The following is a 25,532-nucleotide window of genomic DNA, read 5'->3' on the forward strand; positions in this document are numbered from 1 at the left end:
CAGCAAAGTGAAACAATATGATTCAAATTGACAAAGCGGGGATGTGCACATTATGGTTAAGGAATTAACTGAAATTTGGAATCACAGCAAAACAAAACAAAATAGAAACCAAATAATGCCACATTATGAAAGTGAAAGAAAAATAGTAGTGAAGAAAAATAGTAGTCACTGTAAGAGAAAGATCTACCATACAACTAGGAATTTCTGAAGTAGGGACATATAGGCTTTCTGCAGCATACGCTCTTGGCTTTTTACTTTCATGAAAGCAGTGTATGTCATGCTGATTATGAACTGACCTTGTGGTTAGATACAGCTTTGCTTTCTAGTCCTGCTTTACTACTTAGCTGAGTGAGGTAGGCAACTTACCTTTCAGCTGTAAAGTGACCAGAGTAAGAGCTACTTCTGTATTTATAAGCATTAAAAAAGACACATGTAAACCCATGGCTGATTCATGTCAATGTATGGCAAAAACTATTACAATATTGTAAAGTAGTTAGCCCCCAACTAAAATAAATAAATTTATTAAAAAAAAAAAAGATAATTCAAGTACTATTTCAAGTACTTGGTGCATGACAGTTAATAAACTGCAGCAGCCACCTTTTCTTCCTCTTCCTTTTTGTCTTTACCATCAGTACCCTGACATTAATCTTGTTTATACATTTTCTGTGTTTCTACTTTTTTCTGTATGTAGGCTCACTCAGCATTACCAGTTGAATTAACTTTCAAAAGTTCATCATTTCTTCAACTCATAACTGTGGTTCCTCATAACTTTATCTTGTGTATAACTCTTCTCTAGATCCTTTATGATGTGGTTTACTTTCCTCTGCCAGTGGACTGATTATCTCTAAACTCCCTAAATCAAACTCCAAGAGGAAGAATGTGTCTCAGTTGGTTTTTCTTTGAGTGGAGATTCTAGGATCAGGTCATGCCTTAGTCTGATCTGTAATTCTGTTAAGTGTGGGTCAGTTACTTGTTGAGTCCTGTGGTTCATCTGATGCTGGCCAACAGGCAGTGGTGGGGGATTTTACTCAGAAGACAGTGTTCATGCCTGTCTCATGCCTACTAAATCTAAATAAAGAAACATAAAAAGTTAAGATTAAACAATTTCCCAAATCATAGAACCAGTGTGAGTAGTAAGGCTGGGTCTTGAATAATGTTCTTAAGTCTTCTAATACAGTACTCTTTTGAATAGACTTTAATTATTCTTGGTCATCTTGAAGTTTTTACACCAGTATAAAATTTCCCTACAAATTATTGGATATTTTGCTACATAGAGATTCAGAAAATTCCTTAAGTATCAGAATTGTACTATTTATTATTTTAGTATAGCACAAATTTTGTGTCATGAATGAGAAAACAATATTTTGTTTTAAAATGCCATATTTATAATTGAATTCTCTTAATTTATTCTGTTTGTTTTAACTTTTCTCAGGTTACTAAGTTAGCTATCACAGCACAAGCCTTGGAGTCCCAATGGGGGACTCTGGATCAAGACGATCTACTCTGGTCTCCCGGTTACCAATATTCAGAAGGAGTATTAGCAGAAAACACGATTCTCTTCCTTCTTCACCCTCCTCCAGTAATACAGTCGGTGTCCACAGTTCCTCTCCTTCCAGCACTAACTCAAGCTCAGGTAGTACAGGTAAACGCAGAAGCCTCTTCCGTACTCCATCCATCAGCTTTCATCATAAGAAGGGGAGTGAACCTAAGCAAGAACCTACCAACCATAACCTTAGTATTTCAAATGGTGCTCAACCTGGTCAGAGCGGTATGCAAAAACTGAGTTTGGAGGAACATACTAAAGCCAGGGGAAGACATTCTGTTGGTTTTAGCAGTTCCCGAAATAAGAAGATAACAAGATCTTTGACAGAGGATTTTGAAAGGGAAAAGGAACACTCGACTAACAAGAATGTCTTCATAAACTGCCTAAGTTCTGGAAAAAGTGAGGGGGATGATTCTGGGTTCACAGAAGAACAAACTCGCCGTTCTGTTAAGCAGTCAACAAAGAAGCTTCTTACTAAATCTTTCTCATCTCACTATAAATTTTCTAAGCCAGTTCCACAGAGCCAATCTATTTCATTGGTACAACAATCTGAATTCTCATTGGAAATTACACAGTACCAAGAACGGGAACCTGTATTAGTAAGAGGTTCTCCATCTTGTTCTGTGGATGTAACAGAACGGGCAGGTAGCTCTTTACAATCTCCATTGCTTTCTGCTGATCTTACTACAGTTCAGACACCTTCAGAGTTCTTAGCCTTGACTGAAGATTCTGTGTCTGAAGCAGATGCATTTCCTAAAAGTGGAAGTATGGCATCCCACTGTGACAACCTTGGCCACAATGATTCTACCTCTCAAATTTCTCCTAATCCTGCTGCTGTTACAAAGACAACAAGAGACCTTCGGGGAACCGTTCCCTGTGCAATTGTGTCTCCTGAGAAATACAGATTAGAAGGTCGATGTAGCACTGAATCTAATTCTTTACCGGAAACCTCTGCTGCTAATCAGAAGGAAGTGTTATTGCAAATCACTGAACTACCTGTTATGAACGGGAGTGACTCAGAGACTCACCTCTCAACAGATGCAAGAGAAGAGCATATGGTAATACAAAATGGTGAAACAATGTTGGCAACAAGCTCCCCAAGGAAATTTGGATTTTATGAGCACCATAAAGCTATAGCTGAACGTGTGAAAGGGATCCATCCTATTTCAGATTCAAGGATAATACCCTCTTCTGGTGATCATCATGTTTTAAGCAAAACATCATACGGATATGATGCAAATCCTGCCAAAGGTATGCTGATTTTCTCTGTATAATAAATGATATGAATTATTATTTTCCTTATAATATAGTCAGTTTCTTATTCCATCTCATGAATGGGAACTATATTTTCCTTAGTTTTCACTCTGTAATATTATTTCCTGTTTATAATTTGCTTTAAATCATTTCTATACTTAAACTTACTTCATTTGTATCATGCTGAAATGTAGTTCATCCATATTACTCATTTTTCTTAGTTGTGCTATTCAGATTCTGAGCCTCAGAAGAAAGTGGAAGGAAATTAATTTCATTTACAGTGTGGCTTTATCTAAAATAATGAGTATCTTTTATAGTTCGTGATAGAATATTGGTATTTCTTAGTTAAATCATAACCATTATAAAACGCTGCTGCTGCTGCTGCAAAGTCGCTTCAGTCATGTCTGACTCTGTGCGACCCCATAGACGGCAGCCCACCAGGCTCCGCCGTCCCTGGGATTCTCCAGGAAAGAATACTGGAGTGGGTTGCCATTTCCTTCTCCAGTGCATGAAAGGGAAAAGTGAAAGTGAAGTCGCTCAGTCGTGTCCGACTCTTAGTGACCCCATGGACTGTAGCCTACCAGGCTCCTCCGTCTCTGTGATTTTCCAGGCAAGAGTACTGGAGTGGGGTGCCATTGCCTTCTCCGAACCATTATAAAATACATTTGTATAAATTTTATTTTGTATTTTAGCAAAGCTTTTTATTATTAAATAAGATCCATGTTTTGGCACAAAAAAGTGAGAGGGAAGGTTGATTTAATGCAGTCTGTTATTTAACAGAAAAACTTTGTTTTTCAGTATAAAATTCAGTTCAAGAGAATTGTTGATGGGCTGTATTCATTATTTTTTATTCTTTTTTCTCCACCATGATTACTATTACTACTGCTACTGCTTTTGCTGCTACTGTTCACATTAATAGGGCTTCCCTGGTGGCACAGAGGTAAAGCCTCTGCCTGCAATACAGGAGACCCGGTTTTGATCCCTGGGTCAGGAAGATTCCCTGGAGAAGGAAATGGCAACCCACTCCAATACTCCTGCCTGGAAAATTCTGTGAGCAACAATCCATGGGGTCATAAAGAGTCAGACAAGACTGAGAGACTTCACTTTCACTTTCATTCACACTAATAGTTCTTTCAACAGTAAGTTCCATTTACTGTTCTCTCAACAATATGTCCCATTTACTCTTCTGTGCTCTTTGGATACATTAATTTATTGAATCTGGAAGTGATTGAAATCATTACTATTATTGTAACTCATTGTACAGGCAAGATAATTGGGAACACAAATAGGTTAAGTAATGTGTCCAAAGTCACTAAGTTCATGAGTAATTGTTTATGATATAATTCTTATGAGATAGGTACTAACTCGTATGTTCCCCATTTAACACATAAGAAAACTGAGACTGAGGGATTATACAACTGGCTAGTGGCAGAGCCAGATTAAACTATTTAAATCCAAAGTTCAGACTCTTAATGACTAGGTTGTAGTACATATCATGACCCAGCCTCTTTCGAAAACATTAGGAATAATATTAAAATATTAAATAAAATTTGTGGTCAGTGAAGTTATGTATTATATAATATCAAGATTTATCAGCTTATCTGATTTGTTTAACTAGTCTCTCCATGAATATAGCAATTCTAAAGTTTTAAAGGCATGAATTAATTTTCAATTGTTTTAATATTTTTTCTCATTAGATACAAGATCATTTTTACACATCTGCCTACTTTTTTCAGTTTTTGATCTTGGTAGCCTTGTTTGTATTTTTGTTGATACTTGTGTAATTCTTTACTGATGTGCCCCAAAATATGATAAGTGGTTCCCATGAATTGTTTTATTTAATACTAACCAAAATTTGGAGAAGGCAATGGCACCCCACTCCAGTACTCGTGCCTGGGAAACCCCATGGACGGAGGAGCCTGGTAGGCTACAGCCCATTGGGTTGCGAAGAGTCAGACATGACTGAGCAACTTCACTTTCACTTTTCACTTTCATGCACTGGAGAAGGAAACGGCAACCCACTCCAGTATTCTTTCCTGGAGAATCCCAGGGACGAAGGAGCCTGGTGGGCTGCCGTCTATGGGGTCGCACAGGGTCGAACACGACTAAAGCGATTTAGCAGCAACCAAAAATTTATGTGGAATTTAGTAACTAAAGTTTAGGATTAAGTTAAATAACTTTATGAAATCATACTCTTAGCAAATGGTGGACCTCAGATTGGAATGTAGGCAGTTCTTAAATAACATGCAAAAGGGTAAAAGTATAATTATCCTGGTTAATTCTTCTTTAGAAGTGATGAGTTGCCTCAGTGTCAAACTGAATAAAGTAAATATTATTTCTATGGAAACTAGGTAATGACCAACAATTATGTGTTGACTGAGATCCTAATTCCAGGCCATTTAACACATTAAATTAATTTCACTGAATTTGACACTATGATGCCTGTTCCTGGACATTAGGTGATGATTCATATTATCTATAGCTTGTAAAATAGAAAGAGATAGGCAAATAACCTGGTAATGTAAAAAAGGAAAAGTTGGTTTCATACTACCTTTCATTTGAATCCATGGTAGATATTCATCTGCTGTTCATAAAGATTTTATAATTTGGAAGTTTAAAGCTCTTAAAGACATTTAAACAAATGTATTTTGCAGAAGAAAGAGTTGCTTAATTTCATAACACTAGACTTATTCTGTATTTATTATGAAATATGTTTAAAAAAGTATTTAACAAATATCTGAATGTGTTAGGTGTACATTCATATCAGAATTGTTAATGAGATGTTAGCTCTCTGGCAATTTAACCTTTATTTATTGTATTAAAATTTTTCTAAAAAGAACAGGCATATATTGGCTTAATAGGTCCTAGCCAAAAGTCTTTAAACCCATAGATGAGCCTGAACAAATCAGTTTCATTCATTTACAAATATTTGTTTTGATACTGTTTTTAGGCATTAAGAATATAGAAATGAACAAAACAAACTCCTCCCTTCATGAAGCTTACTTTGCAGTGGGAATACTCAGACAATTAACATAGAAATAAATAAATCTCAGATGGTGATAACTGCTGAGGATGGGTTTAAAGCAGAATAAAAGATTAGGATGTGGGGAGTGGGATTGTAGTTTGCATTTTTTTTTTAGCTTTATTGAGGTATAATTGACAAATAAATTATGTGTTTAAAGTGAACGAAGTGATTTTTTGATATATGTGTACATTGTGAAAGGATCGCCTCCCTCAAGTTATTAAGATGCTCAGATCTTTATCTTATAATTGAAAGTTTGTACTCTTTTGCCAGTCTTTCTGTGTTTCTCCCACTTCCTAACCCCCGACAACCACTTTTCTGCTGTTTCTATGAGTTCAACTCTTAAAAAAAGATTCCATATATAAGTGACACCGTGCAGTATTGGTCACATTGTTCATAATGCTGCTGTGAACATGGGAGTACAGAGATCTCTTTGTGATAATGATTTTGTTGACTGTAGGTAGATTACCAGAAGTAAGGTTGCTGGCTCATATGGTAGCTCTATTTTTAATTTCTTGAAGAACCTCCATACTGTTTTCCAGAGTGACTGCACCAGTTTATATTCCCACCAACAGTGCACAAGGGTTCCCTTTTTTCCACATCCTCAAAAATACTTGTTCTCTTTTTGATAATAGCCATCTTAACAAAAATGAGGTAAAATCTCATTGAGGTTTTGATTTGCATTTCACAGATGATTATGAATGTTGAGCTCTTTTCTTCATGTACCTCTTGGCCATTTGTATGTCTTATTTGGAAAAAAAAAGTTTACTTATGTTCTTTGCCTATTTTTTTGTTGCTATTGAGTTATATGATTTTCTTGTATATTTGGCTATTAACCCCTTATAGGATGTATGATTTGTACATATTTTCTCCCATCCAATTGATTGTCTTTGTTTCTGTTTCTTTTTTTCTTGATTATTTGCTTTCCTGTGCAGAAACTTTTTTGTTTGAAATATTCCTACTTGTTTGGTTTTGCTCTTATTTTCTTTGTTTTTGATATCTAATCCAAAGCATCATTATCAAGATCAATGTCAAAGAGCTTATTCCCGTGTTTACTTCTAGGAGGTTTACAGTTTCTGGTCTTAACTTTCAAGTTGGTAATAAATTTTGAGTTGATTTTGGTGTGTGGTGTAAGATTCCAGTTTCGTCTTTTTGCACATGACTGTCCATTTTCCCCAACATTTTCTCTTGAAGAGACTACCTTTTCCTCATTATATATGATTGGGCTGTTTGTCAAAAATTAGTTGTCATATATGAATGGCTTTATTTCTTTGCTCTCTGTTCTGTTCCATTAAGCTGTCTGTTTCTATGCCAATACCATACTGTTTTGATCGCTATAGCTTTGTAACATAGTTTGAAATCAGGACTTGTAATGTCTCCAGCTTTGTTTTTCTTTCTCAACATTGCTTTGGCTATCTGGAGTCATCTGTGGTTCCATACAAATCTTAGGATTGTGAAAAATGTCATCATGATTTTTGACAGGGATTACATCAAATCTATAGGTCCCTTTGGGTAGTATGGACTTTTTAAAAATATCAATTCTTCCAATTTGTGAACATAAAACAACTTTATTTTTATTGTCATCATTTTCTTTCATCAGTGTCTTTTACAGTTTTCAGTGTATATGTTTTTCACCCTCTGGGTTAAATTTACTCCTAGGTATTTTATTCTTTTGATGCAATTGTAGATGTAATTGTTTTCTTTCTTAATTCTCTTTCTGATAGTTTCTTGTTTTAGTTTTCATTTCTAAGTGTAGTGAATAGGTATTACTCAAAGTAACATATTGGAAAAAATTAGGGAGTAAGCCACAAAGACATTTGAGAAAAGTATATCAGTGCAAAGGCTATGGGGTAAAGATCCTGAGGCTGGAGCATGCCTGCAATGTTCTAGAAACAGTGAGAGGTCCAGGAGTGGGGGGTAGTAGAAGATGAGGGTACAGATACGATAGATACGATTAACAAGTGACCAATAAGGAGAGTAAGGTCATATCATGAGGAACTCGGTAGCCCATTGGAAGCATACCAGCTTTCTGACTAGAGGAACCATCGTGATCAATCTCACTTAAGTGTATCATTCTGATTATCATGTAGAAAATAGATTGTGTGTTGATCAGGGAGAGGCAGGTGGGACTAGGCAGAGGCCAGAGACTGTATTGAAGTATTGCAGTAAGCAAGGCAAGCACTGATGGAGTTTGTGCCAGCATGTTAGTGGGGGACATAGTGAGAAATGATCAGATGCTGTATATGATTTGAAGGTGATAATAACAGGATTTGTTAATATGATTTATGTGAGGTATGAAGAAGCCAAGGATGACTCCAAAATATGGGGGCTACAAAGTGATTACATAATTAAGTAAACTACCACTACTGATTCAAAAAGTTTTCTGTGATTGAGAATTATTGAATGGCACTAAGAGATTCCCTTTTGCTTTCAGTGGAACTTTTATAAAAATTACATTTAAGCATTTATATTAATTTTTATTTATTTATGTTTAAATAGTTCTTGCAAGTAGCCTCAGTCCATACCGTGAAGGAAGATTTATAGAGAGGCGACTGCGATCCTCATCAGAAGGGACTGCAGGAAGTAGCAGGATGATTTTGAAACCAAAAGATGGAAATGTAGAAGAAGTTAATAGTCTAAGGAAGCAAAGAGCAAGTTCATCGTCTTCAAAAATGAACAGCATGGTAAGTATATACCTATGCTTGTGTATAATAAAATAATCCCATATATTACTGGCATGTTCATGCCTCTTGCAAAATGAAAACAGACTGAAGAATAGACATCTCATATTTTTGTTGTGTTTCTTTTTTTAAACCATTTTTAAAAATTGAAATATGGTTAGTTTACAAAGTAATGTTAGTTTCAGGTACATAGCAAGGTGATTCAGTTATACACACACACACACACACACACACACACACTTTTTCAGATTTTTTTCCATTATAGATTATTACAACATATTGAATATAGTTTACTGTACTATACAGTAGATCCTTATTTATATACTTTACATATAGTATTGGGGGTATGTTAATCCAGAATGCCTAATTTATCTCCTCTATACCACTTTCTCCTTTGGTAACCGTAAGTTTGTATTCTATGTCTGTGGGTCCTTTTCTGTTTTGTAAATAAGTTCATTTATGTAATTTTTTTTAGATTATACATATAAGTGATATCATATGATATTTGTCTTTCTCTATCTGACTTCATTCACTTAACATGATAATCCCAAGATATATCCATGTTGCTGCAAATGGACTTATTTAATTTTTTATGGCTGAGTAATATTCTATTACATGTATGTATGCACACACACACACACCCCGCATCTTCTTTATTTATTTATCTGTCAATGGAAAACCTTTCGGTTGCTTCCGTGTCTTGGCTATCATAAATTGCGCTGCTATGAACATTGGTGTGCATGTATCTTTTTGAATTGAAATTTTCTCTGGATGTATGCCCGGGAGTGGAATTGCTGTGTCATATGGTATTTTTAGTTTTAATTTTCTGAGGAACCTCCATACAATTTTCCATAGTGGCTGTACCAACTTACATTCCCACCTACAGTGTAGGAGGCTTTCCTTTTCTCCACACCTTCTCTGGCAATTACTATTTGTAGACTTTTTAATGATGACCATTCTGACCAGTATGTGATGATATCTCATTGTGGTTTTGATATATGTTTCTCTAATAATTATTGATGTTGAGCATCTTTTTATGTGCCTCTTGGCCATCCATATGAACTCTTTGTATGTTTGGGAAAATAATCCCTTGTCTATATCATCATATGCAAATATTTTTTCCCAGTCTGTAGGTTTCTTTTTTGTTTTGTCTATGGTTTCCTTCCCTGGTGGCTCAGAGAGTGAAGAATCTGCCTACAGAGACTTGGGTTTGATCCCTGGATCGGGAAGATCCTCTGAAGAAGGGAATGGCAACCCATCCCAGTATTCTTGGCTGGAGAATTCCATAGACAGTCCATGGGGTTGCAAAGAGTTGGACACAACTGACTGTGCAAAACACTGTCTGTGCAAAAGTTTTAAAATTTAATTAGGTTCCATTTGTTTATTTTTGTTTTTATTTCCATTACTCTAGGAGGCAGATCCAAAAAGATATTTCTGCAATGTATGTCAAAGAGTACTCTGCCTATTTAACTCTAGGAGTTTTATAGTATCTGGTCTTACATGTAGATCTTTAATCGATTTTGAGTTTATATTTGTATGTGGTGTTAGAGAATGTTTTAATTTCATTTTTCTACATGTATCTTTCCAGTTTTCCCAGCACCACTTATTGAAGAGTCTATGTTTTGAAGGGAAACTTGGTCTGCATGATTGTTGTTATAAGTCAGAAAGGCTAAATTTTCACATGAGACTCTCAGGACAAATAGAAGCACAGCAGGATAGCGACCCTTAAAACCTGTCTTCCTTACTTCCATGGAAAATATGATATTTTTATTCTCGAACAAGACCCTGTGATATGCAAGCTAAGAAAAATGCTGATTACAAGGACACCCTCTGACATCATCATTTCACACTATTTCTTCACCCTCTAGCCACCTAAAAAATGTCCTGTTTAAACCACACCTATGCTAGTGCTCTCAGACCCTTTACTGGATTCTACTTTGCCCTTTCCTAATATAGTTCCCCTTCCACATAGGGTAAAGATCTTTGAGGGTCAAGGTGATATGCCAGTCCAAAGCTTTAACACATTCTGGGTGACTGAGACTCCAGATTCCTGGTATAAACTGTAGAAGCCTGCACATGAGGGTGGAAATGGGATGTGTGTAGGAGGGTAGAGTGCAAGCTTGGACTTGTGAGCTGAAATGTGTTAGAGATAATTGTATTAGCTCCCTCACAGCACAGGATACAGCTAAGGTGAAAAAGATGACAAGTGAACTGCAGCCGAGAAGGTCTGTGAGGCCACAGGTCTCACATGGGATGAGCTTGCCTTTTGCATTCACTTTGCTCCCTTTGTCACAAATGTGTCCTTTCTCAGTGGTGTTTTTGATTTCTAGTGTTTAACAGTGTTTAAAAGAGATCTATCTACCTACTTACTGATGGATATATGAGAAAAATGCTCGAAACTAAATCACTTATATCTGTATATATTTTAGATAATTATGTTTCAAATGAAAATATTAGGTCATCATTGAGGACTGCAATGTGAAGAAGCAGTAAGTTACTGAGGCAAACTGAGTGATAGCAAAGCCATTGTGCTTGAAGTTAGAGGTTCCAGCCATGAGGCCAGGCTTGGCCAGATTTTACAGATCCGTAACTACAAAACAACAGACAGTAATGGGTTTCTTATTACTATTATGGTAAAAAATGATTATGTGTGTATTTATATTTGTGTATATAGATACATCAAATTATTTTATATTGCATCTTTGTCATTTGCATTGAAAATATTATATTATTATTGCAATATTGCAATTGATTTTTTTGTCTAAAGACAAGAACATGTTAAAATAGATTTCCATTTGATGCAGCATTAAAATTTATGGCTAGTGAATTATTGCAAAACATTTTTCCCCACAAGATTTCTATTATCCCTATATAGAGATGCATTTATATTAATGAGTGTGCACTGTTTATTACCATTGCCCAAAGTTGGGCCTTTTATGTATTCTTTTTATATCACGTTTTTCGTGCTGTTGATGCCTTTATATAATTGTCCTTGTAACACCACAAAATCATTATTCTTCTCAGATATACTTTCAAGGTTTAAAATTTTAAATGTCAAATGTAAAAATAAGATTTTGTTATTTTATTTGAGGTTTTTTAATAAATTTTCAAAAAGTGTACCTGCAGTGATGCAGATTCTCCACTAGATGGCAGGATTACACCATTGTCATGATAGGGGAAAAGCTGTGAGGATTGGACAGAAACTTGATTAAACCATTGTGCGTGTTCACTGAATTCACAGGTAAGATTTGTTGAAATAAATACTGACACACTGGAATTTGCACATTAAATGTATCAAAATTACTTTATGACTCTATTTATTAGGACTTTGCAATAATGTGTCAATGTTTAATTTATAGTTTAATAGTTAATTTAACGTGCATAAATTGTATTATTTAACTTGTAGCAATATAAGGAAGGAATGCTAGGATTTTTTTTTAAGGTAATTTTAGCTATATGTGAAACAAGTGACATATATTTAGGAAATTATAGCTTTATGTGTGAAAAATAGCATACATTTTCTATATTCCTCTTCCAAAATAATTCAGGTGATTATATGTATTTGAGAATGCACCATGGCTCAGTTATTCTTTCCTTTTAGAAAAATAGTAGTAACATGTATTTTTAATACTTATTTCAACAAAGGGAATATTCTTAATGCTTCACCTATATTATCACATTCCATTCTCACAATATTATGAACTGAGTGAATTTGTTATTGAACACATTTTGCAAAAAAGGAAACTAAGGCAGTAAGAAGATAAGCAACTTGTTCAGAAACCCAGTAAGTGGCAGAGATAGAATTTAGATTTGGATCCTTGCTCTCTTAACTATAAATTCTGCATGCTTTGAGGGGAATGGGATAGATTTAAATTTAATTTTTCATCTTTCTTGTGTTATTTCTGTATAATGAAGTTAACACCTGTAAGGCAACCTATGCTTGCTCTAAGTATAGACTACAATTGTCTGTAAGGGATGCAAAAAAGAAACAAAATTTAGTATTTACTCTGGATTTAACATGTGGTAATATTTCTGAATATGTTGATGGACAGTATCAGATGAGAAATATCCAAAAAAGAACTTTGTCACAAAAGAAGCTATTTATACTTAGAAGGTGCTGGAGTACTTCATGTATTTCAAGAAGGTTTATTTTATTTTTTTTTTATTAATTTATTTTTTTTGGTTGGAGGCTAATTACTTTACAATATTGTCATGGTTTTTGCCATACATTAACATGAATCAGCCATGGGTTTACATGTGTTCCCCATCCTGAACCCCCCTCTCACCTCCCTCTCCATCCTATCCCTCTGGGTCATCCCATTGCACCAGCCCTGAGCACTTGTCTCATGCATCGAACCTAGACTGGCCTTCTGTTTCATACGTGTTTCAATGCTATTCTCTCAGATCGTCCCACCCTCACCTTCTCCCACAGAGTCCAAAAAGACTGTTCTATGCATCTGTGCCTTTTTCTGTCTCGCATATAGGGTTATCATTACCATCTTTCAAATTCCATATATATGTGTTAGTATACTGTATTGGCGTTTTTCTTTCTGGCTTCACTCTGTATAATGGGCTCCAGTTTCATCCACCTTATTAGAACTGATTCAAATGTATTCTTTTTAATGGCTGAGTAATATTCCATTGTGTATATGTACCACAGCTTCCTTATCCATTCATCTGCTGATGGACATCTAGGTTGCTTCCATGTCCTGGCTATTATCAAGAAGGTTTAATTCTACTGATGGGTATGGATCTGTTTTTAAGATGCTGAATGTTCCTCTGAATGATGAAAAATATTTCCTAATTGGTAACAAGTGAAAGAGACCAGAATGCTAGTGTTTTTGTACAGTTTGGGTATATACAATATGAAAGGGAAAGGGCAGGATGTGTTAACTCTTTGAACATCAATGAGTCAGAAGAAATTGGACTTTGCTTACATTTATTACAAGAAATCAATCATATCTGCAAGAATTTGATAGACATTCAAATTTATTATATTTCTTCAAACTGATTTAAATAGAGACTTCCCTTAATTTTCCTCTGAGTAACTTACTTGATACTTTCCTTAGGACGGTCCAAACATTTAAAAATAATCTTTCTAGAAATAGACTCTCTCTTTTTCAAAGCTTCCTCCAGATTATGGTATATAAATGATTAAATATAAAGATTCGTCTTGGTTTCTCCAGAAACTTTACACAGTGAAGTCTAACTCTAAATATTTACCAGATCACCCTTTTCTGAAAAAAGGATTAATGTGAGGATAGATTTGTGTGTGTTAAACAATATATAGTACCTAGAATTACAGAGAAAGTAAAGTGCCTGAGTGTATCAGAAAGGATAAGCTGGGCTACATAAAGAGCAAATAACCTCCAGATCCTAGTGACTTTATAATATAGATTTATTTCTTGTTCAGGCTACATGTTCATTGTGGTAGATGCTGGAGTTCCATTAGGTATCTCCTCCTCCTATATCCAGGCTGTTGAAGCAACAGCCATTGCAAACGTTGCCTTTCACTGTGGTAAAAAGAGATCTCTGGAGGCCTCGTCCCAGTAATAAATGTTTTACTTGTGAGAGACTTCATTTCCTTTCACAATTCATTGAGCAAATCTAATCACCTGGCCCCAACTAGCCACAAAAGGGACCTGGGAATAATCCGTCCATGTGTCTGGATGATGTAGATCAGATATTGGATCGGGGCACTATTATCATCTTCCCAAATAGTATATTGTATCTCAGTTCTTTCAGTTAACTGAGATTTCCTGCTTACCTCATCCCTCCTTTTTGTTTACAGGCATTTGTGGTCATAAAGTCAAATTGTGCCTCACTGAGTTTGTCATTATGGTTTAGAAAGAGGAAAATATCTTGGAATTTAAAGATTCATTCTAACCACAAGTTTTGTCTTCTGAGATGTGTTCTCTTCCTGACTGAAAAGCCTTGTATATATCTAAATTACTTGACTCCAGGTTTGGGAATCCTACTATATTTGGAAATACTTGTTTTTATTACAGTAAAAGCTGGTTTGGAAAGTTGTCTTAGTTTTAGATTACTCAGCAAATGTGCACAAAGTTGCCCTGAACTATTTGTGCTGAGTGATTCTGACAGTGTTCACTTACAGCCACTTTTATTCTGACACAGCATAATTCCTCTCATTTGCAGTTTGGCATCCTTCTGCCTTTGTGTAGAAACTGTGAATAGCATAGTAAAAACATGAACTGTAGAACTTCTTCTCTAGAAGAATGGATCAGACTTACAGTTGAGAAAAAAAGTAGTGACTTGCATATCATCAGCATTTCATGTAGTATTTTAATTCTTTTAATTCTATTTTATATGTTGAAATCTAGAATTTAAATATTATTGACAATAGTTGATTAAGACTAATAAAACCCTGTGTTAAATAGCCAAGCACTTAACTATGCATTCACTTTTCTTCTGGGGCCTACTGTTTTCTCCTTTGTTAGCGTTTTCTATATTCATTTATCCATTGATCAATTCATTCACAGTTTCTTCCAATAAATGTTTATTGAAAATGTAATACTTTGTTCTCAGAACTTTACTTTGAAGATGCAAAGATGAAAGAGACAGCCCTTGAGGATTTTGTAGTTCCAGATTGGGAGACATTATCCTAATATTATCAATACAACAGATTTAACCATTTTGACCATCTTAAAATTCAGAATGGGTAGGGGCATGCTTGATTTGGGTGGTGACCATTGATATCAAAAATTAAAAGGATTAAAAAAGGCCACATGAATTTCTGTATCCCAGTGTACAAATTGACACTATTAATTGTATGCATGCCTCCCTGGCTAATTTCTAGCATTGAGGATAATGATAGTGGTGAGAAGAAACTCTGGAAGGTATTGGGACAGTAAGGAAGAAAGTACAAAATTACTGTTTAAAGAATCTGTTTGAAAATATCCCACCTCTACTATCCACTAGGTAAAATTGCTTTCCTGGGCTTGTTTAGTATATGCACTTTCACATTTCCATTTTGTGGCATGAAAGTTGTTCAGGCTCAAAATTAAGAACAAATGAAAGATAATTAGAAGATTTGATTTAAGAAATTTCTCCTCTTAATCTTGAAATCTTAAATAAGACTTTCAAATACATAAAAATGTTGATGGCTTTTTGAGAGTTAAAGATCTCAGCATTCATGGAACGTTGTAAATGAAATTAAAGCTAACATCATTGCATGCTACAGGGACAGTTAGTGAGAAAAGGAAGTCATTAATCTATTTAAGAAAATGGGGGCATACAAATCATTCTCCTCAATCCTTATATATTTTAAGGAGGAGAATCATAAATATCAGTCATTACACATGCAATTAAATTTGTTGATAAGTAGTATATTAATTTTAGATTAATAGCCCTAATCCATAATGCCTTTATTGATTTTTCCAGTTACTAATTATGCTTTTCCTATCAATGTCTTTCTAAGTTGTCTTTGGCATTCACTACATAGTTATTTGAATATGTCTCATTTTATTATTTGATTTCATTCAGTCTTTTAAATGGAAGACATTTTGTATATATTAGCATTTTTTATAGCGCTTAAAAGTGCCTGGTATACAATAAGTGTTGGTGAATTAAAGGTAAACTTTCTAATTAGGTTGTGATATAGATACTATAGATATGAATTAAGGCCTTTAGTACAATCACTGTGTGTGGTATGCTTGTGCATTTTTTTTTATATTCTTAATTTATGCAGATGTACAGATGTTTCTATGAGACACTGTTTGATAAAACTCTGGGTTTTGATACTAAGTACTTGATCAAGACCGTATCAACTTTGATATTATTCCTGTAGAAACATCATTCATTTAGGATTATCAACCTTATAGAATGACTCTTAGGATCCTATCAGTCCAGTAGTTATGCACTGGCCTTACAAAGAGGGCAAGAAATAGTCAATTGTTTGTGATATTATTGAGAACCTATTAAATAAATACAACTTCCAAGTCTAATATGTCTATGAGGGTTGGGAGATGGAGAGGGTATGAAGACTTAGTGTTTAATGGGGTCAGAATTTTGGTTAAGGAAAGGGAAAAATTAGGGAGATGGATGATCGTGAGAGTTGCACAGCAATGTAAATGTACTTAGTGCCACTGAACTGTACAGTTAAATATGGTTAAAAAGGTTTGTTTTAATTATGTGAATTTTACCACAAATTTTTTAATTAATATATATTACCTACATATATTATTTATTCCATCTCCTTTTCTTATAATCTTGTAGATTCAGAATTGCCTTTAAAAAAAAGACTGGGGTAAAATATTCCATTCTTTTTTTTTTTTTTTTTTTGGTGTTTTCACTTTAGCTTTTGGGATGAGTAATTTTTTTTTTGAACCTGTTATAATTTGTATATTTGATGCACAATGCTATTAATAACATATTCAGAGAGAAAAATCACTTCATTTTCAAATGCTTTAACAGCAGTTGTAAGTAATTGCAGTATCCTAATTATTATCGTTTCTCTTCATACAGTTCACATGAAAATGTGCAAAGCACCTAATTTTTCCCTCTGTGATTACATTATTCAAATTTACTAGTTTGTTCAGGCTGCTGTAACAAAATATCACAGACTGGGTAGCTTATAAATGACAGAAATTTATTTACCACAGTCCTGGAGAGTGGGAAGTCCAAGATCAAAGTGGGAGCATGGTTCCTGATTTGTAGCCAGCACTTTCTTGCTGTGTCTGATGGAAGGAGTTGGGATCTCTCTGGAGCTTCTTTTATGCAGACACTAATCCTATTCATGAAGAATCTACCCTCATGACTTAGCACCTCCCAAAGGCCCCCATTCTAATACCATCATCTTTAGGAATTAGAATTTCAACATAAGACTTTTGGGGGTACACAAACTTCAGGGCATAGCAATAAGCAATCACATTTTAGTAATAGCAATACTAGAATATATTCAAAGCTTTACTAAGAATAATACATATTTCTATTATTATTTATAAAGGAAATAATAAGACCAATAGTAGAAGAAAATTAAAGATTTTTTTCTCTAACCACACTATATCTGGGATACTGTTAGACACTTTATGTTGTTGTTCAGTCTCTAGGTCGTGTCTGATGCTTTGTGATCCCATGGACTGCAGTACTCCAGGCTTCCCTGTCCTTCACTGTTTTCCAGAGTTTGCTCAAATTCATGTCCGTTGTGTCCATGATGCTATCTAACCATCTCATCCTCTGCTGCCCTCTTATCCTTTTGCGTTCAAGCTTTCCCAACATCAGGGTCTTTTCCAGTGAGTGGGCTGTTCACATCAGGTGGCCTAAGTATTGGAGCTGCAGCTTTAGCATCAGTCCTTGCAATGAATATTCAGGACTGATTTCCTTTAGGATTAACTGGTTTGATCTCCTTGCTGTCCAAGGGACTCTCAATAGTCTTCTCCAACACCACAGTTTGAAAGCATCCATTCTTCCCCACTTAGCCTTCTTTATGGTTCAACTCTCACATCTATACATGACTACTGGAAAAAACTATAGCTTTGACTGTACAGACTTTTTTGGCAAAGTAATGTCTCTGTTTTTTAATACACTGTCTAAGTTTGTCATAGTTTTCCTTCTAAGGAGCAAGCATCTTTTAATTTCATGGCTGCAGTCACCATATGCAGTGACAACTTTATATCGCTCTGAAATTAAGAAATTGGAAAATTACGGTTGTTTATCTTTCAATCTTGGATTAGAATGCGAAGATGGCAGTTGTATTTTTAATTGGATCAGTCAATGTCAGTTTTCTGAAAGATGAAAACTATTTATGTCTTGTTTAGGTAACCGCATGAGCTGACACAGCATTCACAGCATGAGAAAGAATATTCATTGACTCAAGGTCCCTGCAAAATCTTGATCATCTGAAAAAAGCTGCATAGTCTGTAACATGTAATTGACCTTGAGGAAAATAACTTATATTTTCTGAGGGAATAGTCATTGGCATTTGAAGTTTTTACCTTATTTTAGTTACACAGTGAAAAAAAGTTTATTCTTCCTAGGATTATTCTATTATTTTGAAATTTAAATACAAGCTATTAAATTAATTTTCATAAATTAAAAAAGCAAAACAAGTTTTGACTTTGAAAGTCAAGAAAAATACTGTAGTAAAATTATATATAATGCATTATAAACACTTTATAGAAAAGATATATTTTAATATGTTAATATTATTTTTCAAATAATTTTTAACAATCAAGACAAATGTTTATAATTATTTCAGAAACCGTCGTATTGCAACTCAGAATAAGAAAGTGTGATTTACTAATGAATCAAACATATACATTTCACACTTTTCCTATGTGATGATATTTTTGTTTAGTCATTCTTAATTTAGAGTAGCTGTCATTTTATCACTTTTATAATTTAATTCAGTGTTCATTTCACTCTAGTTCTAAAAGTTTGCTCTGAAATTCCTCCTTTTTTAATATCTTCTGTTCTTAGCCTGGTCCATTCAACTGGCAACAACCCAAGTGCCTTTATTTCATTCCATCCTTTAGGCTCTTTATTGTATACATTTGTAATTCCTTTACAAAATTATGCTTTTAATGCTTGGCTGGTTGTCTTCAACATTATCCACTGATTAGTTTATGCTTCACTGAGAAACACAAAGAATGTTTTTTGTCAAGAGAGACTCAACACGAATCAGAACTTTTATCAGGTGTCAAGAGCCACAAGTGAAGCAGGAAGAGGTCTGGAATACCAACCCACCTTCCCAGCTCATTTGTACATCTGGGAAGCACTGGCCCAGACTGTTGGATAGAGTTTGGATTGTTAGATGTATATAATTGTCTCATTAACAGAGAAAGAGCCAATCAATACAAAATTTCTCATTGTTTTTCTTTTTAATTATAGTATTCATGCTGTATACTACATTCCCAGAACTTACCTTGTAACTGAAAGTTGTATTTCATATGGTCAAACAGATGCATTGAAAATCACAGTGTATTAGACTTATGGCAATAAAATGAGAGGTTTGTGAAAAAGTTATTTGCATAAGGAAAGTTGCTAAATATCCAAGGACTGAAACTTTGGAGTGGATCTGGAAAAAAATGCAGAGAATTGACTTTTGCTCTCATAGTTTATGGCTACTGTCCCTTTCTCCCTATCTATGCTACTATCCTATTTCAGTTTTTATACAACGATTCTCAATCCTTCCCTTCTGTTTCTAAGGTCATATTGGAGAAGCAGCAATTATGTCATTTAAACTAGCACCTTCTTTTGAGAGTCCATGTAATATGTTTCAGTAATTAAGTCTACCCTCCCTACTGTCACTCACAATATGCTTTTTTTGGTTTTGTTTTATTTTCAAACTGACAGCAGTAAGTTGGCAGAAGTTTTGTGCATTGTGCAGACAACATACATTTGACACTTGGCAACTAGGAGAGCACCACGCATAGCCCACTCCTGTTTTACTCTCTTGTCTTTCACTGCTTTTTCTGCTTTGTCTCCTTCGGAGCTTCCTGTGGATTGTGTTTCAAGCTGGCTGTAGTCCAAGAGGAATTTGTTGCATACATTGTGTGTGCTCAAAGGGGAGGTTGGAGTTTTCAGCATGACTTCAGAAGGGAAGAAAATCTATGAAATACCTTTAGTTCCCCAAATTATAAAAAGAGTAATAATGTAATAAAATGTAGTAAATTAATAAATTCTTAAACAGTTTTATAATATTTTCTTGCTTTTACACACTTTTTTCACCCGAATGTCCTTAGTGCCTTCTAGCATTTAGTGTCTTATAAGAATGTGCTATTTTGTTTTCTCTTTGCAAAACTTGTCTGGAATAAAATCATATTGCTTAAGAACCAAAGGCAAATTGTTTCTTCTAACACATGAACATGGTCAAAGTAGACAAATTTACAAAATAGGAGTTCTTTTCATGTCATTTAAGTATGACTTTTTAATTTTTTAAATAAGCAAGGATGGTGTGATAAAAGGAAGAAGTCATGGGGAAAGGACACCAAATTCTAGCCTCATATCTTTCACTTAATAATAGTAAGTGAAAGATTTTTTCTACCCACCTCATCGGTTGTTTTAAGGATCAAATACTATATTTTATGTGAAAAGGCTTTATAAAATCTAAAGTACTGTACTAATGAAAATGGCACTTATTTATTAATATCATGAGTTGAAGCCAGAAACTGAAATAAAATAGCATTTCCTTTTCCCGTATCCACTTAGAAAGGAAAACATTTTAAGAGCCAAACTCACATTTAAAGTTCTTATGACAGTAAGTTGAGTGGGCTCCTTTAAGCCACAACAAAAATAATCCTTAAAAATTCAAGTAATATTAATATATAAGTTAATGCTTTATAAAGGTAGCCTACTATTTACCTGATTTCTCATTTATTTTTCAGAAATTCTTACATTTTTCAAAATCAATTTATATGGCTTAGAAAAAACTGAGACGTACACTCAAGATTTGCGTATTTTACTATTTTTAATTAGAACGTTTACTCCAGAAATTATTTTCTGATTGTGATATTAGGAAAAAAGCATCTGCCATCAGCCAAGTGTCTTGGCTGTTTACAAAGAAACTTAATTTGCATCCTTTTTCTTCTTAGATAAAAAAGTTTAAACATTGTAGACATTTATGTGAACACTCACATAATGCCCCAATAAATTACTTAATTTAAAAGTATCTTCTGTTAAATCTCAAGTTAATATTATCAAAAAGAGTAATAGTGACTTCCAGAATAAAAAAATAATGTTGAACAGTGAATTACAGAGTAACTTATTTTACTTTAAATATAAATTTTGAGCTATAGTGTATTTACTAGTGGTATCATTCTGTTCTGAGATAAGATCCCTAACCATTTGTGAGAGAAACTTTTATGACACACTCAAGTTTTTGCTTTTGTCTTTCTTTTTTCTACTGGAAGAATACATCTACCCAGCTTGAATATTTGAACTGCATGAATTTGAACAGGGAGAGGAGTAACCAGCTGTCAGATAGTTCATATGATGTATTAGGTGCTGGTTGGAATGAGACAGTATATCTCAGCATGCTGTTGCCTTCAGTAGATTTATATTCCAAAGAAATGTGGGTACATTAATACAAATAGTGATTTCAAATGAAAAGAAGATCAGCCATCTAGCTATGGTTCATGAATCACAGTGATAAAAGGGTTCACTGTCCCTTTTATTTTTTAATAATAATAACGAAAGTAGAAATTATTGCTGAGTCGAGTGGGTGCCAGGGTACACTGATCCTAAAGATTTAACTTGACCCAGCAGTCCGCTGGAAGCTGCTATAGCTGAGAAAAAAGAACTAAGTAGAGATGCTGGGCTTACATTTAGAATAAGAGAAAGGAACTATTAATGCATGCTTTTCTCCAGTTGCGTTCATCTCTCTAGGAAATCCTGCATGACAAAAGAGAGTTGGGACTCTATTAAGTTTTATAAAGTGATACTATAGTTGCTTGAAGGGAACTTACTATTACACGGCTGGAAGCCTGTAAGGTCTGTTGACTAAAGAAGTTCAAAGATAGCCACTGTTGTTCAGTATATAGTTTTGTTTTGTATGTTTTGATTCAGTGCAGTGGGGTCAAACATAAAGGATGGTAATGTCTTTGGCGTTTTATGATTCTGTGCTTGGTGTTATAAGTAGACTATTAGGTAATTTTAAGGAAATCAGAACTGCTGACCATACAAATAGTTTTCACGGAAATTGCTTTTTGCTCTATTAAAACAACAACGTAAAGTGATTTTCTGATTATTGACACTGTGACTTTGCTAAAAATTCCTATATTCATTTAAAAATAAGAATCATTTTGCCATAAAAAGCAAATTATTCTGGTTCAATAAGCAAACCTATTTTACTAAAGCAATAGATAAAAACTTCATTAGAAATATTTTTTCTTTTTCTTCTCTGAAACAGGACCACATTAATAAAACCACAATAAAATTGCTAAGGGTAAAGAAGCAGCCCAAATTGAAGAAAAATGCAAAAGATAATTCTATTATGTGGACTTAATGGGCAAGCAAAGTGAATTTTCAGTTGAACCCAGTGCTAGCTGTGTACCCTGGGTATGTATTACACACTGTTTTGAAGGGGATGGCAGCCAAGAGGAGGTCGCCATAACTTACTTGTGGCAGCTGAGTTATGTGATATTAAAAAGAAAATCTTTCATTAAAAAAAAAAAATCTAGGTTTCCTGTGAGGGTCATTGAATTCTTACATTCCAAAAAGACAGATTCCTTACTCACAAGGACAACTACCTAGAAGAGGTAGGAAATGACTAGTTCTGGAATCTGTTCCAGGTCTTAGTAATGTATCAAACAGTAAGCAGCCTACTAACAGCTCAGAAAAATAGAAATAAGGGGGTGTACAGCGATCCTTCATATCCACAAGTTCCGCATTCATGGATTCAACCGATTGGATAAAATATATTTTTTAAGATTCCAGAAAATTCCAAAGACTGTTGAATTTGCTGGGCACTGGCAATTATTTACATAGTATTTACATTGTAATTTAGCCATTCCTTTCTCCAGGGGATCTTCCCTATCCAGGGATAGAACCTGAGTCTCCTACATTGCAGATCAAAGGCAGATTCTTTACTGACTGAGCAGCCAGAGGAGCTCTAGATATGATGCATAATTTAGTGGCTCTGATGGTAAAGAATCTGTCGTAATGCGGGAGACATGGGTTCCATCCCTGAGTTGGGAAGATCCCCTGGAGGAGGGCATGGCAACCCACTCCAGTATTCTTGCCTGGAGAATCCCCATGGACAGAGGTGCCTGGCAGGTTGCAGTTCATGGCGTTGCAAAGAATCAGACACGACTGAGCGATTAAGCACAGCACAGAAATGATTTAAAGTGTTTGGGAGGATCTGGGTAGGTGGTATGCAAATACTGTGCTTTATTATATAAGCAATTTGAGTATCTGTGAATTATGGTGTCCAAGGCAGGTTGGAAGCAGTCCCCCTTAGATACTGAAGGAGGGCTATAATTAGCTTTTAGTTATTGGTGAGACAGAGAAGATTTAGGTAGTATGAACCCAAATTATTTCTTTAAGCAAGAACACTGTGGGCTATCTACCTTGGCCAGCAACTGGGTTAGTCATTGTGTATTTAAAGAATTGTAAAACAGTTTTCATTTTTGTCTTACTTTTCAAGGTTATAGCACATCTTTGTTCAGAAAAATCTCTTTGCATAAAATGCCATATCCAAAAAACAGAAATTGTAGGAAGTAAAACTCAGATGAGTAGAATGAGCTGTCTTCCTCTCTGTCTTTTCTTCTTTCTTTCCCTGTTTGTTTACCTCTTCTTAAAAATGAAAATATGGCTAAACTAGCAAAATTTTATTGTGTATCAATAGTATCAGATTTAAGAGAGCAGGTAAGCTATATATTGCTTCTTTTACTATTCCCTCATGTGACTCTTTTACTTAAAAAGATAAAAGGAACCAAATTTACTTTGAGACTATACAAAACCAGCATCAACTAGGTTATAACAAGTCAGTTTAATTTTACTAAATACATTATGTTTTTATTTTATAACAACTTCATATTTACAGGAAAGTTAGAAGAATTATGCAAAAAATTCCCTTACATCCTTTATATAAATTCATCAGTCTTTAAATTTTTACCTTTTTCCTCTCTCTTTCTTATTATCTCTAATATGTAGGCACATATGTCATTTATATCATCTTCCTAAAGCATATGAGAGTTATTTTATACATCATGACCCTTTATTCTTAAATACTTCAGCATGTATTTTCTAAGAATAAGGATATTCTTATATATATCAGATTAAGTACCAAAATTAGAAATTTTAACCTTGACACATTATCTTATTTAACATAAATCCACATTCGATTTTTCCTAATTGTTTCATTAAAAAAAGAAAAACAACACCACAACACAACAGGTTCCAATCCAGAATCATGTGTTATGTTTAGCTGTAGGGTAACTTTACCCTCTCTTAATCTGGGGTAGTTCCTCACCATTCTTTATCTCACATGCCATTAACACTCATGACAGTTTTTTTTTTTTTTTTTTGTAGAATGTTCTCTAATTCATATTTGTCTGGCATTTCACTGTTAGGTTCAGCTTATGCAGTTTTTGGCAGGAAAACTTACATGTGTAGTATTTGTGTTCTTAGTGGATCCTATCAGGAAGTATATGATGTCAGTTTGTATCATGACTGGTGATATTACATTTGATCCCTTGGTAAAGGTTGCATTTACTAGGTTTCACCATTGTAGAGTTGCTATAATTCCCCTTGCTAATTAATAAGTACTCTCTGAAAACATACTCTGAAAGCTATGTATTAATAAATATTGTTTTATACCATTTTTTTACCCAGAAGCTTTAGTATCCATTGATTACTTCCCAAATTATTTTTCCTATGCTACTTAGATGGTAATGATTATATAGCTCTTTCACCTCCTCCATATTTATTAGTTACATTCTACTATACAAATGTCTTTTCCCTTTTCCTCTGTTCAGGTAAAAATGCATATATGTACATATGTGTGTTATGTATGTATTCATGAATCATCATCACAATCATGGGTTACTGTTTATTCAACAGGTTATAATCCATTATAATTATTATTTATTTTTGATGTGCAAATTATTCTAGAGTAGATCTGAAGGAGCTCCTTCAAGGTGGCTCCTGAATTTACTTTAAGGAATCCACTCATAAATATCTAGTTTTGAATAGTGTAACATTGAGTAAGAAGTTCATAGAAGAGGGCCAGCTTTTAGCAAGAACTTTGTGTGTCTGACGGAGCTTCTGGCTCTGGAACTGGAAATATTTTATTGAATACTATTGTACTATACATTGGTATTATGAATTTCAGGTTATCTACCTATCCCACAGTAATTTCAAGAGAAACTAATTGACCATTAATGGTTTACTACTAAACCCTATATTGAAATATATGTTAAATTTTATTTTGGGTTGAGTTGATCTTTTGTAATAAATAAGATAAATAAATTTATGTACTATTATATTCATTTATTCAGTTTGTTTATTAGTTATCATTTAAGTACTAGATTTGGTTAAGTCCTAGAGATTCAATAAAAACATCAAAAAGAGT

The 25,532-nt window shown here is 34.3% G+C and overlaps 1 protein-coding gene across 5 annotated transcripts in view; it reads left to right on the forward strand.

Annotated features, from left to right (window-relative positions):
- CCSER1 (coiled-coil serine rich protein 1) overlaps nucleotides 1–25,532 on the forward strand; it is a 1,336,256-nt gene that overhangs the window by 153,070 nt on the left and 1,157,654 nt on the right. For all 5 annotated transcript variants that reach the window (XM_081594745.1, XM_081594754.1, XM_081594785.1 and 2 more), the window contains exons 2-3: nucleotides 1,433–2,794; nucleotides 8,319–8,503. In XM_081594745.1, coding sequence (XP_081450871.1) covers nucleotides 1,474–2,794; nucleotides 8,319–8,503 — 1,506 coding nt within the window. In that variant the 5' untranslated portion in view covers nucleotides 1,433–1,473. The remainder of the gene's footprint in view (nucleotides 1–1,432; nucleotides 2,795–8,318; nucleotides 8,504–25,532) is intronic.

The sequence above is a fragment of the Giraffa tippelskirchi genome, chromosome 1, assembly GCF_054371585.1.
Source record: "Giraffa tippelskirchi isolate mGirTip1 chromosome 1, T2T-mGirTip1v1.2.pri, whole genome shotgun sequence".
Taxonomy (NCBI): Eukaryota; Metazoa; Chordata; class Mammalia; order Artiodactyla; family Giraffidae; genus Giraffa; species Giraffa tippelskirchi.